This window comes from Podarcis filfolensis (genome assembly GCF_964270895.1).
Source record: "Podarcis filfolensis genome assembly, chromosome: 9".
Classification (NCBI taxonomy): domain Eukaryota; kingdom Metazoa; phylum Chordata; class Lepidosauria; order Squamata; family Lacertidae; genus Podarcis; species Podarcis filfolensis.
Genome location: NC_139610.1, coordinates 32,364,240 through 32,379,664, shown reverse-complemented (window position 1 = coordinate 32,379,664; position 15,425 = coordinate 32,364,240). Strand labels below are relative to the sequence as shown.

Genomic DNA, 15,425 nt, shown 5'->3' with positions numbered 1-15,425 from the left:
CCCTCCCTATCTATAGCTGTGCAGAATGATCCATTTTTAAATTATTGAAAATGGTTCTAATGCATGATTTGAGAACATATTGTTAAATACATTATTAAAATGGACTGATTATTTTCTTAGCCACCAGCTATAATTTTCAAATGGTAGATCAAGGCAACTTTTGCCACAAATTAGTACTATATTAGCAATTTAAGGTTGGATCTAGAGTTCCTGTGAGCAGAACTTTGGATGGTACTTTAGGATGCTTCAGTGTAAAATGATAACTCCTGCTAGAGGAATGAAGGAAGGTGGGGGTCTTTTCCCCAATTCCTGCTTCCTTTCTTGCCAAAGCACTCTGTATCTCCCAAAAAACATGCTTCTGATAGTTGGCAAACCCTCTGGAACAGAATGGGAGATGCCCGATAGGGATACAGAGGGAGGGAGAACTGGTGAAAATTACCTTCCCACCCTTTTATAAAGGCTCCACTGGATCCCAATCCCCTCTGTCAATGGCAGGAGCCTTCCAATTCAGAGAAGGGCAAGTCTAGATCTTACCTGCTTCACAGGATGGACTCTGTTGCTGCTCATGGTTGCTATCACCAGGAGAGTATTGTCTGGAAGCCCAAGGGAGGGGGAATTTATTGTAGCAGGGTAACAGATCACTGTAATTGTGCAAACCTAAATTTCAGGTATTTGCTTGAATCTTTCCCTCATAATACTAACAGTCTTGAGGTGACCTAAGTTCAAAGTGACTGTAGGGACAGTGACTTATGTTTCTCTCAAGTTGTAGTCTTGCAGCTTTAAATATTACTTCTTTTACACAGTGCCAGCCATGGTTTAGTTCACCTTCTCCAGTTTGGTTTTGCAGCACCTATTTAATTACTGCAGATGTAATAAAATATATATCTATCTATCTTATATATATAATAAATGTTCCTAAATGTACCAACCAAGCACAAACTTAGATATGTGGACCACATGTCTGGAGCAGTACAGGAAGACCGTCCTGAAACCATATTGACTCCCAAACTGACCAAATGTTTTCTCTGCAAGGAGGGAGGGCGTGAGGGAACCTTCACATTGTCTCAGGAATTGAGTAATCACCATCTCAAAGGAATGGGCAGACTACCAGGAAAGGCAATTAGATAAGGCATTATCAGATAACCTGGCAGACGGGAAAAACAACATTCAAATTTCTGTTGTAGACCGCCTTTTCTGTGATGTAGGTATGATGTTGGTGGGGGGTGGTCTTGGGTTACACCCCCTTTTGTGATGTATGTATGATGTATGGAGGGGTGGTCTTGAGCTCCAGAGCAGGGAATTTAAAATGTTTATATAAGGGCAGGCACATCTTTGTTCTGGGTCCTCCTCCGTCCTCCTGCGTGTAAGGGGAGCACCCTGTTGCAACAGCTTTAATAAAGATCAGACTTACTAGCTGCTTTGCTTCTCAATATTCTCTGGTTGGCCTCTGTTATTTTCTCCTACTGATAGAGAACCCACTTAAGGACTCTATATGGGCTCTTGGATACCCAAGGGAAGAAGGGCAGATTTTGTTTACAACACAGACATTCTGCTACAACACATACCTTTCCTAGAATGTCACTTGGTTTGTTTAAACCCTGCAGCCTCCTTCCTGTAAAGCTGAATTCCTTCAAATTATCTGGGCATGCACTGGATTCCTTTTATCTATGCAGGTCAGCCCGTGATTGAATCAAAGCGCAAATGCTTTTAATGTTGAGATAAGTTGTGTTTTTCACAAGCTGGCTGGTTTGCTGTCTACAAGGCTTGGCTCTGGGAAGCAACCTGCTGCCAGTCTGTTCTTATGTTAAATCGGAGAAAAGGCATTCTAGCAGTTGTGGCATTTGGTGATAAGTAGCTGGGCTAAATAGAAGATATACTGCACATCCCCTGGCTACAAAGCTGTGATTAGTTTCAGCTGGCTGCAGAAAACACAGTCTTTTTGGAACGGTGATAGTGCTGTGTAACTTAAATCAGAACATGGAGGATTCCTTATCTCCCATCGCACACTCTGGCATTCCAAACACACTGGACACACTAGACTGCCAGCGTTTATTTCTATTCCAATCTAACATTACAATATGTTGGTATTAGGGACTATATCAAACCTTTCTTGTTCTCAAAAATGTACTTGTACGTCCCATTGAAGCAGCCAAAGTGTGGTGTTTCAAAGCAAGGGTTTGTTTGTTTAGGGAGCAGCAGGGTTTAAACAAGGATTTAGAGATGTGTTCATCACCAGCTTTGCACCCTGTTGTATTCCCCCTGTGAACAGAAAATAAAGCAGTGGTATAGCAGGGCAGATAATTCATGCTGTGCATTTGCAAAATACATTGAAAGCAACAGCGGGGGCCCTGTCCCCCACTCAAGACATATAAATCTGTCAGTTTTGGTTTCTCTCTGCTTCTCATTTTTTTTCCCAATTTTAGGCTCAGTTTGCTACATATCCACATCAGTTTGCAATCAGTTGGCAAGTCCTTACAAAACACCATCAGAATTTTTGTGGGAATTTCTCCTAATAAACATGTTTTATAAGCAATTTTACCTATTGTTGTTGTTTACAATCATGCAATAAAAACAACTAAAATTGGTTTTAAAACAATACCCTCCCCCTCCAAGTCAGTTTTAAAACCAATAGAAATAAACACCCAAGTCAGAGACCTAAAACATGCCTCCCCCTAATCTAGCTAGAAAAGCTTGTTGTGATTGCCGGGGGGGGGGGGCACTGTCTCTATTTGAATATCCAAGTGCACGACTGCCCATAGCTCTTACATTACAAAGTTGGTGAAAAGCACCCCTGGCCATCAAGCTCACCACTGCGTCCACACAGTGTGTCTCAGTGCCTTCTGATGGTAAATCTCAAAGCTGACCACTTCCTAAGATGGCTAGTTAAGCCATAGTGTCTAATCAAACAGGCTTAATTGACATTTTTTAATTATTTTGAATAAGGGACCATCTCTTATATTCAGAGACATCGAGTTCCACCCAACATCATGTGTTCATGATGTCACACATGCAACACACATATGTGACATCATGTGCATTGTGATAAGGCCTACTGCCCCTGCAGGGAGGCCCGGCAAGGCTCACCACTGCTGTGGGGAGGCCCGGCGAGGTCCGACCACTCAAGATTGGGGGCCTCAGCCATGTCCCTACATACTGGGGGGGAGGGCTGAAGTGCCCTCGCATAGAGTTGGTGCCTGTGCTTATATTGTATGTTTCTTACATTTAACTGCTGAATATGAAAGCCACAACAAATCCAATCCTATTGTTTACTCACTAAATTCTGAAACACCTGCAATGAAAATTTTATTTTTTGTGTTCTGTCGTGCATCTGAATTTGGGGTGCCAATATGTAATTGCTAAGGAATGAAGGTATGATTGCAAAAGATGGGCTTATTTTTGAATAAGGAGGAGAGGTTCTTTGGAGTTTCCTAGTCTGCACGTTTGCCTGAACAGTTGCATTGTATCAGCTAGCTAGGATATCATGAATGATTTCCACAATCTCATTAGTTTTAAAATGTGCCTCAAATCTCAAGTTACTTCCACCCCATAGCACGGTTATACCATTTTTGCAGTCATGAATAATCATGGGAACTGTAGTTTGCTGATGATGCACATGTTACAAAGCTTCAGCTCCCAGCACCCCTAACAAACTACAGTTCCCAGGATTACCCTTTTTTAAATAAATAAATAAATAAATAAAGTGGAGTAAGAGTGCATTTAAGGCTTAGTGTAGATGTGATCTGAGAGAAGCTGACTTGGCAATCATGCATTAGTTCCTGGTTAACAAGTTAACAATTGCTGTCACGAACAGTGGTTGCTGTTTTCTGTGAAGGGTTACATGAGTAGTGTCACAGTCCGGTTCATGGGTGATCTAAGTCCCGGCTGGGGATGTCGGGACTGGGGACAAGATGGCGGGGTGGGAGCAGGCACGGGAGTCGAGAAGCCAGGAGTCAGATAGCCAAGAGTCCGAGGGTCAGAGAGCCGGGAGTCAAGAAGCCAAGGGTCCAAGGGTCAGGAAGCAAGGAGTCAAACACAGCAAGGCAGGGAACGTGTTACTGTGGCAAAGAGTTGAAGGGAAATGCTGAGCTTATATCCCTTCCCAGCTCTTGCAATCAGGTGCTGTGAGTTACTAATCGGCCTCACCTGTGTGGCCACGCCTTGCCTCTTCAGAACAAACTTAGGACGGCCCCAGTCCTGCAGAGTCCTATTGGTCACAGGGCCTGGCTCCTGCACACACACCTGACAAGTAGGAAGAAATATGTAGGAATACGTAGAAATAAGAAATACGTAGAAATAATTTCAGAATGTGAAAGGATTTTTTTTTATTATTTTGGTCTTCCTACAAACCAAAGTAGGGTGACTTCTTTTTAAAAAAACAACACAAATGCAAATGTTTCCTTTTCTACTCTTTGAGCTTAAGTGAGGATAATTATTACTGTAGAGTGAAAAAATATCTATATATGTTCAATGCTCTATAGCATTGTATTCTGACCCAATTTACTCTATTCTCTATTATTGAGAATCTTAATAATTAACATACCTGGCTTTGACTGATAGAGTGCTATTTTTATGCTGTTGTGTTCTGTGCCTATTTAAGAGAATACTGCTCCTTTTCTTCTCTCACTAATCTTTTTTAATTTCTGGAATCGAGTGAAAAAAACTGTCTATCCCTAATGTCTCCCCGTAATGTCTTTCTTCTGGGCAAAATGTTGCTGTGGTCTAGACCCCTTCCAGTGGTCAAGATCTTCTGCACTATCCAGAACTGCCTGATAATTAGGATGAAGAAAATGCTGGTTGATAAAAAAAAATATTGCACACCATGCCTGTTACAGTTCAGTTAACCAGGTTGACATATTTCCTTCAACTCTGTGGATATGAAGCCATTTGAGGCAAGATAGATTTAAAAAGATGAACCTTCTAGCCTTGCTGTGAAATGTTAAAAGAGCTACTGCAGAATGGAGACTAGATCAAACTATTCCAAATGTCAATATTCTATTACTTTGCCATTTATCTGTATCAATAGCCCTTTTCAGGTGTTTGGTAGGTATTGAATAGGTGATTAGTCAACTGGGAATGCACGCAGCTAGTCCTATCCCTCAGAGGGTTGGCCCACACTGGCCACACCCTTTGGCTGATGAATGATTGGTATCAGTTTGAAGGATGTTTCATTGAGACCCTTCCCCAATGGAAACAGAACCTTGGTCAATCAGGGTCAATGTCCCATTGTATGAAACCTTATGGCGGATTAGGGCTTATAGGTGTTATGTACTGAAGTTCTCACCCTGGGCCAGCAGAGAGATACTGTAGATAGTTATGCAAATAAGGGATCGAAAGTGACGTTCAGTGATTGGATAGTTTTAGAAACTTGTTACAGTAACGTTTTACTGGAGCTCTCTATAAGCAGGCTGACTGAACCCTTCAGTTCAGTTCTGCCCTGGCCTGTGAATAAACAAGAGCTGTTTGAAGAATCGCTGTGTCGTCTGATATGTTCACCCACAACTTAACAATATCAGTTCTCTTTCAAAGGCCCATAGAGCTGGTTGTTTGGCTTTGTCCTATCAACTACTTTGGTAGACAGCCACATGCAGAAGGTTCTATTGTACACTTAAAGCAGAAGGGCCTATAGACATTCTTGTTTATATCACTTACAGTTTTCTGTCCCTCTGGTCTATTAGATCAGAGGGAAAATCTCAATGCACAGAGGAACTGCATGAATACTGTAATGTGCATTGGAGTGCCACTATTTCATACTTCAGGTGTTATTTGCAGTTTGCTTGTTAAAACAGTTTCCATCACAGAACATCACAGCAGTTCTGGACACTCAAGCACCAATGATGGTAACTGTATTTTGGTTTTTTTGTTCCATTTCAGGGAAAGGTGAACAGGGAAAGCCTTACCCTCTCACAGAAGAAGACAATGATGATTCTGCATATCGGGAAAATGGTTTCAATATTTTTGTGAGCAACAACATAGCCTTGGAGCGTTCCCTGCCAGACATTCGACATCCTAAGTAGGTACACTAAATCTGATTGATTGTTGCAGGGCATGCCTTCACTTAGTTTACCTTGTTTTGCAGAAGCTCCCTGATTTAACTGAAGATTAGAAAAGGTGTGAAGCTGCTGTGGCTAATTATCCTCTATCACTTCCAGCTGCTTGCAGTGAGGAGCAAAAGAAGATACTGGGCTCCACTGTAGATGTTTGTAGGGAAATGTGAGCTTTCTGCTGGTAGGTGTTTGTAGCAGGAGGCATGGAAAGAGTCGTAAGCAATATTGCTAAATGCTTCTCTGGGGACGCCAGATACAAGAAACTACTCTAAAGGTGACAAACAGAAGGCCTGAAATAATCAGATACATTGTTCCACTTTGGGAGTGGTGTTTATATCAGTTACAGTTCTATTTGTCTTAATGTAACATAATTTGTGACACTCTTGCATTTTGTAAGAGAGGCTGCATTAATGAGGAAGTTAATGATGCAACACTGTTATTGGCCTAGACTGGAGGCATGTGACATGGGGAGGCTTTTCAGGTTAAAGCTTTGATCAAGATTGTGAACAGATTATATTGAATATCAGACGGGTGGGCACATCTCCAATGGCTTTGGAAGTGTGTATATATCAGTTATTTTGACTGTCCAGTTGACTCTGCGGCAGCTCCTATGCTGTGGAACAAACTCCCTACAGAGGTAAGTCTGGCTTCTTCATCATACAGCTTCTGGCAAATGCTGAAGATACACCGCTTACCCTGGCTTTTGACACTTGAGGTGTATATTTTTAGTACACACCTTATTTCTATGATTGCAAATTATTTTAACCTGCTTTTAATTGTGTGTTTTAATGTTGTAACCTTCCCTGGGACTTTAGGGCGAAGAGTAGGTAATAATATATAGGTAATAATATAACAACAACATTAAACCATCACTTACCATCATGTTCATCAGCCTTCTCTTCCCTTCCCTTATCTTATACAATATTCAGGACAGGCCCTTCTTAAAGTTTCATCCTGTGAAAGGAATGCTAGGGCCATTTCATTGATGGCTTTGAAATTCCCCTGCAAGGAACCATGTTTTGCCATAAGCCTGTAATAATGTTAGGCACCAAGCGGAGAATGTGCAGAGAGGTTTCTGATTACTTTTCACAAAAGCTGTGTGTTTACAGAATATTGGGGGAGGGTGAGATTTTCATTTGTTAAGGGAGCACCACTGATAAAATGAAATCTTGACTATAATAGTTAGGATCTATCTGGAACAGCTTATTTGGAAAAAACAGGTGAAGATGTCAGTGAGTCTAATTCACTTGGCTGTTTTCCTGAAGAGGTCACATTGAAATGAAAGGAAGTTGCACAGGGACAGTGTCATTTTCTTATGGTACTCTGATTCAGTTCAGTGGGTCTTGCATAGGAAACATTTCCAGTAGAGTATGTCCTCTGCTGATCACTTTATATAGCATATATTTATTTATTTATCTACTATTTATTGTGGGGGACGGGGAGGGTTGACACAACACTAATTTCATTTTTAAAAGAAACATATTAAAAGTTAATTTGAGAAAGGCTAAACATGCCCTTGGAAATCCCTATATTAATCTCTATAACCAAGGGTTGATTTGCATATGATTAATGCTAAGAACTAACTCGGTTTTATCTAATCGGTTTCAAATATTTTGTCTTTGACTTTTGGCTGGGAAAACCATCCACAGGTCACCTGAAATTATCTTCAGCAATTCCCCCTGGCCAAGTATCTTTCCAGTTAGATGGGATTTTAATACATAATTACAGAGCATTAAAGTTGCATTGTTGGCATGATAAATATGCACCACACAACAGCTTCTGTTCCAAAAGGATATCCTGATTTCTATTGGTGTTCAAAACAGTGCCACTGGAAACAATGCAGAAAATCATTAGGGACAAAATGAAGCCGAACTGCCACTTTTCCCTGGGCCATGGCATTTCTTAGGGTATCCCCAGAGGCAGGGCATTGTCAACACTGTCTCACTGGGAGCAAATCAGCACTATGGTGTTTGTTCTTTCCTTGTAAACAGCTTTCCTACCATGAACTGCACTGTTCTTTTGTAACTTGCCAGGAGCACTATAATACTCATATAAGTCCTGAATACAGTGGGCAACATTTGCATGGAATAAAACCCATAATTCATGGTTATAGATTTCCAAGCATTCTAGGCCTATTTATACAACCAGTCAGGGTATGCCAAATGTATGTGTGGCACAGCCCTGATAGCCATGCTTTATTTGACTCGTTGGTATAGAATCAGTGTACGTGGGTTGTTGGCCTGATCAGGAATCCAGCTTTTTTGCGGGGTTGTAAATTGCATGGACAGAACCTCTGCAATTCACACATACAATCTGCACATGTATAGGCTCTGGGCAGAAGAGCCAATTAAACACCCGGAGTTTTACTCCCTGCCTTCACGCATTCAGCTTAACATAATAATTTCATGAATAGTTCCCATGTTACTACCAGGCTCTAAAAAGTGAATGGAGCTAGTAACCCAAATCTTAACACTGCTGAACCTCATTGTGTTGCCTTTCTGCCTTTATCATTGCTTTTTTCTTTTTAAATTTCATTTTTTGTACATCTCCACATTTGCTTCTTGAATTATAGAAGGTAGCCTTAGCATATATTTTTATTTCTTTTCTTAATTTATTTGAATAAGCAGTGAATTTTCATAAACCTAGACAGCATCTTAAAAAGCAGAGACATCACCTTTCCAACAAAGGTCCGTATAGTGAACGCTATGGTTTTCCAAGTAGTGATGTATGGAAGTGAGAGCTGGACCATAAAGAAGGCTGATCGCCGAAGAATTGATGCTTTTGAATTATGGTGCTGGAGGAGACTCTTGAGAGTCCCATGGACTGCAAGAAGATCAAACCCTTCCATTCTTAAGGAAATCAGCCCTGAGTGCTCACTGGAAGGACAGATCCTGAAGTTGAGGCTCCAATACTTTGGCCACCTCATGAGAAGAGAAGACTCCCTGGAAAAGACCCTGATGTTGGGAAAGATGGATGGCAGAAGGAGAAGGGGACGACAGACGACAAGATGGTTGGACAGTGTTCTCAAAGCTACCAGCATGACCAAACTGCGGGAGGCAGTGGAAGACAGAAGTGTCTGGCGTGCTCTGGTCCATGGGGTCACAAAGAGTCGGACATGACTAAATGACTAAACAACAACAACAACAACAACAGTGTGGGAGAGTGAATGAATCAATCATTAATAATTTGCTATAAATCAGGCATAGCCAATGTGGTGCTCTCCATATGTTGTAGCACTGGAATGCTGACTGGGGTGGTTAGGAGTTGAAGTCCATTGATATCTGTAGTGCATAACATTGGCTACCTCTGCTTTAAATGTTTATAGCAGTGCTTCTCAAACTTGAGCCCTCAGCTGGTGTTGAACTGCAACTCCCATCATCCCTGGCACTGGTCCTGCTAACTAGGAATGATGGTTTATAGTATGTGTGTGCTGCAGTATGCTATATGTGTATGCTAGAAATTCCCGATGCAACATATTTAACATCTAGGTAAAGGTAAAGGGTAAAGGTACCCCTGCCCGTCAGGGCGAGTCGTGACCGACTCTAGGGTTGCGCGCTCATCTCGCTCAAGAGGCTGGGAGCCGGCGCTGTCAGAAGACACTTCTGGGTCACATGGCCAGCGTGACGAAGCGGCATCTGGCGAGCCAGCACCAGCGCCGCACACGGAAACGCCCGTTTACCTTCCCGCTAGAAAGCGGTCCCTATTTATCTACTTGCACTTAGGGATGCTTTTGAACTGCTAGGTGGGCAGGAGCTGGGACCGAACGACGGGAGCTCACCCCGCTGCAGGGATTCAAACCGACAACCTTTCGATCAGCAAGTCCTAGGCTCTGTGGTTTAACCCACAGCGCCACCCGTGTCCCTATTTAACATCTACTTGTTGCAAAAAGGGTTTTTTTATACAGCCGTGTCATACCAGCAATGTTAGCAATTATAATATTACAGCCTGGTCATTTGAATATGTCATCTTGATTATCCCCTTTGTTTCCAGCAGCTAACAGTGAAATGGGAATAATCATGTGATGGTGTTATTAACTTATGAATGGATTGTGTATAGGTGCACAGAAGTTCTTTTGAGGGCGCTGGTGAAGATCCAATTCACAGTTTCTGTAATAGAGTTAACTACATAGCATCTAGGAATTTTCTTTAGGATCATTGCACATGTTTGTGTGGTTCTGATAAAACATCAACCCACAGTTTAGCTATAACATATCCATACTTCAGGCTCAGATATTATCTCTACTTCCATACCCCATCCCTCATATGTGGATGGAAAAGGTGGGTAGGTTTTCCTGGTTTGAGGCAAACTAAAGTTTGATGGGTTTATCTGAATGGGCTTTGTGGTTGTTTTGCAAAACGGGATTGGAAACCACAATCTGAAATGGCAAAGTAAAGTAAATTCAGGAAGGAAGGAAAGGAATCAAGCAGAGGATGGAGCACATTACTCAAGTGACCAGCCAAGTCCATTCATGTAATAGATATTACAGTGCTTTGGTGTTACAACTAAGCTACATCATTGACTGACCTATGAGGAAGGGATTGGAAGCAGTTGTTTCCCTTTTCAACTATTCCGAGTGTTATGTCTGAACGTCTGACTTGAACTGCAGATAGAGATAGCTGTGGTTTATCTGAGTAGGTTCATTAGCATAAGCCAGTATCATTAACCACGATTTGTCCCTAGAGTTACTGAAATAATGTCTATGAACCTTCTAAACTTGATGCTGGATACAGCTCCCATCATCTCTGACCATTGGTCATGGTGGTTGAAGCTGATGATAGTCAGAGTCCAACAATTTCAGGGGGGAGGGGCACAGAATCCCGATCCCTGATGTAGATCACTAACCAATGATCCACTAACCAATTCACTTCAATTCTGTGTATGCCTACTTGGAAGTAAGCTGCACTCAGATTAATGAAATTTATTCCCAGGTAAGTGTATATAGGATTGCAGCCTAAGCTGTGGCATTTGAAACTGATCGAAGAACCAGCTCAGTCCAGTTTCTCTGGAGCAACCAGTGACTTTTAGGCTTTATATTCACATTTCAACTTCCTGCCTGATTCAGATGTATTCAGTAATGTTTATCCCTGCTGAAAACTCTGAAGTTTTGAGCCACCATCGTCACTGGAAATTATTTTCTTTTCCCTCCTCTCCCCACCTCCAAGCTAATTTTACAGACCTGTCAAACGGTTGTGGAAATTACTGGTTATCACTGCTTTATCAAGTTCAGCTGACAAGTCTAGATTGGAATAGGAATGCAGTATGACTGAAGCTAGCCGCTGTAAATTGAATACTTTGACACACTGAGACAATTACTATGTAAATCTTTGCTTGAAAACGTTTTAGGCTGGTGTTTTTCGGTTGCATGCTTGTCACTAGTTTGATGCCAGGTAGGTATTGTAGTCCCCTTGATAAAGAGAGAGAAAAGGTCAGTTATTTTTTTCTTTTCTTCTTTTTTAATTCTCCGCTAAGAATGGAAAACTCAGTGGAAAACTGAAACTTGCACTTTTCCCTTTTGTTCTGATTTTGTGTGGCATGCTCTTTTGTAAGATTTTTTTTAAGTGAGAAAGGGGGGGTGTCTGCTTTTATCATCTTTGAGCTCCTGCACAGTCTTTTCTCTCTCTTTTTCTTGCTTCTGCAGACAACCTGCACTGCATTTCACTTCTTCTGTGACATCCATCAGGAACAGCAGTTTACAAGCCTGTTGATATGTCTAGAAGGCATAAAATCTGGTGGCTGGCCAAGGTTCTGCCACTGGACTCCCGTAATGTGCATAAAATATTATTGCTATAACCATGGGGTCAAACAAATTGCAGCTTTTATGAATTGGCTTTTTCTATAAACTGACTGAAATGGTGCCAACGTTCCCCTCCTTTCTCATAATTTAAAAAGCTCAGGCTGTTTCAAAATGTTCTCCTGCAGACTTTTGTACAAAGGGCTGCTAAAGGTTGTCATTTTGAAACTGCACATCAGAAAGGGACATTGTTTACACTGAAGTTACAGTGGTAATGATTAAATTTCTAGTTAGGTTGATATTTTGAACACAAACCATTTTCTCTTTTAATAGTAATACACTTTAGGGAAATGTAAAGGTGTAAAGAAAACACATTTTACATCCTAAAGCACAGTTGCTCCATGGAAGCTATTTTAACTGGCTTTTGCATCCTGAACTTGTTAAGTGTACCTGTTCAGAATGCAACCCAAAGATATCTTGGAATGGGGGCCACTCTAGGGTCAGACCACCAGTATGGCTTTATACTGCCATTGTGAGGAATAACTCAAGAAATCATTGTTGCCATAATGTATGTTATTTATGTATTAATTACCCTGCTCATTATGCAGCAAGCCTCCCAGAGTGACTTACAGGCAGTCAATAAAAACAATGACACATCATTAAAAGTGTGCATGTGGTCGGGTAGCAGAGTGCATAGCTTTTTGAAAGAAGTGATGATATTTCCACTTGTTGCCTGCCACTACTTCTCCTCCTAGTGCCCCCACCCCCAGATTCCAGATTGTGGAGGATGTGTGGAACAGGGGTTTTATTGCCACAGCCCTTGCCAAGTAAACGTGCACAGTGACAACCACATGTATCTATAGGAAGCCTGGCTCTTAGGCTACTTCTGGCGTTGTTATTCTTTTAATGAACAGGAAAACCTGCAGTAAAGATTCAAAGTCCTACCTGAGAGCCACATATATGTCACCTTGGATTCCATGATGGAAAAAAGACAGGAGGTTATTAAAGGGAACAGTTATTGCAAAACCCACATTTCATCTCTTAAGGGGTTTATGTTTTTGAAAACTAAGGAATGCTTCATAGTATAGGAATAGTTTAGATGTCTAGATCTGATTGTATTTATTTATTTATAGAATAGCGGGGAGGTGAAACACATTCATGTAATCAATGTAATGTCTGGATATGCGGTGATAAACAAATAGAAATTAAGCTGGTACAATTCAGGGCACATGTACTCACCATAATATTTTTTAAAAGCATCTCCAGAACCACCTTTATAAAAAAAGGGGGGAGAGCAATGGAAGGGACAGTGATATAGGAAGGGGCATTATGAGCAGAGAAATGGATTGATGCTTCATCCTCTCTCTGTCAGTTATCCCCTTCCATACTTCCCCCAACTTTCAGGTTTGCAGACATTTGCAAGGGTAAAGATATCTGAAAGACCCAGGAGGAAGAGCATCTGATGTGATTTGGAACACACAAAAAAGGCTGGTGGGGTTTTGTTTGAGCTTGGGCTTCAGTGCACTCAGAATTTGCTTTAGAAGAAAACAAGCTAGTTGATAGCTACTATGAGAGCCAGTTGAGAGCCAGTATGGTGTAGTGGTTAAGAGCGGTAGTCTCGTAATCTGGGGAACTGGGTTCGCGTCTCCGCTCCTCCACATGCAGCTGCTGGGTGACCTTGGGCCAGTCACACTTCTCTGAAGTCTCTCAGCCTCACTCACCTCACAGAGTGTTTGTTGTGGGGGAGGAAGGGAAAGGAGAATGTTAGCCGCTTTGAGACTCCTTAAAGGGAGTGAAAGGCGGGATATCAAATCCAAACTCTTCTTCTTCTACTACTGCTTAATGAGGTTGCTAGGGCAAAGCACTCACAAAACATGTAATTGTGCATTTGTTTTGAAAGAAGGATGTATCACATAGCCTACTAAATCCTGGTGCTACTCTGCACTGACAGTTGTAGTGCTTTTTAATGTTCACCTTCAGCCCATTTAGTGGATATACAACTGCCTAATGATTGCATAGTTAAGAATTCCAACTCATGTGACTTGTTTTCTCAAGAGTTGTGTCAGGAAGCATTTAATTGTGTTGTTGAGCAAAGTTTAGTTAATTCAAGCCTGGCTGTTCCTTGGCTAAATCATATTATGGTCCCAAAAGGACAGGATGCTATTTTGCTGCCCAATGAAGTATAGAACGTAGGCGCAGAATCCTTTAGCTGCTTGACCAGGCATTATTTTTACATCTTATATTAAATAGCAGCCTACTTATCTATTGAACATAAGTGGGGAATTTAAAGGTCCAGTGGAAACTCTGAATATTTTCAGATGTATAACAGTTGGCGATGCCCATACTAAATGACCTTCTTCATTCACTGTGGAAACTTGCAGCGCTCAATAGCCCTAAAAATTTCTCATTTCTTGCTTGAGGTAGAATGATCTCCCACATGGAAAAAAAAATATTAATCACATGTTTATCGTACTAGAAGCAATAACAACCACTGCAGCAAAGGAAAAGTTATGAATTTAATACTAACTCCTTCTATTGAAATCACTCATAGTAACTTTCTCAAAGTTTTACCTGGAAAGTTGAAATACATTAAAGTTGGTCCGTGCCTGAAGGTTAATATGGTGTTTTTGATAAAACTTTTTTTTGGAGGGGGGGCTGGACAATCCTAGGCTTACTAGGCCTGGGCGATATATCAATATATTGCCCAGGACCCAGTATGAGGAGCAGACCACGATGTCGGCTTCACTCAGCGGTGTACCGCTGGTGAATCCACCACAACTCCTGAGTCCCTCTGCGAGTAACTTCCTCCAGTGAGTGTTGCTAGCAGAGGGACTGAGGAGCAGTGGCAGTTTCACCAGTGATATATCACTGAGTGAAACCGCCATCCCACTCTGCCTTCATACTGCACAGAGGGACAAAAAAGCTGCATCGACAAGGCGCTGATACACAGTGGCGTAGCGTGGGTTGTCAGCACCCGGGGCAAGGCAAGTAATTTGCGCCCCCTAACCCGTGGATTTGCGCCCCCTAACCCGTGGTTTTGCCCTAACCCCCAGATGTTGCGCCCGGTGTGGCCGGCCCCCCCCCTGCACCCCCCATGCTACGCCACTGCTGATACAGCTTGTTCCTCCCTCTGCATCTTTAAACTGCTCAGCCGAGGAGTGTGCGGTTGCTGAGCAGTTAAAGGATCCTCCAGCCCAGTGCTGGCTCCTGCACAAGCAGGGCAAGCACCATGGATGGCTCTGCTGGGGGTGGGGAGGGCTCCTGATCCCCAGCAGAGCACAGCAAAGGAGCCCCGATGCTCACGCCCCATTCCGCTCAACCACAAGGAGGGGAGCACCAGGGTTGGTTCTGCTGGGGATCAGAAGCCCTCCTGATCCCCAGGACAGCCACACAAAGAAGCCCTGATACTCTCCCCAATTGTCCACGAGCAGGGGGAGCACCATGGATGGCTCTGCTGGGGATTGGGAGCCCTCCTACACCCCAGCTGAGCCATACAAACAAGCTGTGGCAATTTCACCCGGTGCCTCACAGGCTGAGGCTAATGCAGCTTGTTTTTTCAACATCGTGGTACATTGCCAGACCACGATGTTTGGCTGGTGATATACCACAATGCTGAAAAGCTGATATCGCCCAGCCCTAAGGCTTACTAG

The 15,425-nt window shown here is 42.3% G+C and overlaps 1 protein-coding gene across 4 annotated transcripts in view; it reads left to right on the top strand.

The window, feature by feature from the left end:
* Positions 1-15,425, top strand: part of GALNTL6 (polypeptide N-acetylgalactosaminyltransferase like 6) — a 440,162-nt gene that overhangs the window by 174,626 nt on the left and 250,111 nt on the right. For all 4 annotated transcript variants that reach the window (XM_083631200.1, XM_083631203.1, XM_083631202.1 and 1 more), the window contains exon 4: positions 5,872-6,010. In XM_083631200.1, the coding sequence (XP_083487326.1) occupies positions 5,872-6,010 (139 nt within the window). The remainder of the gene's footprint in view (positions 1-5,871; positions 6,011-15,425) is intronic.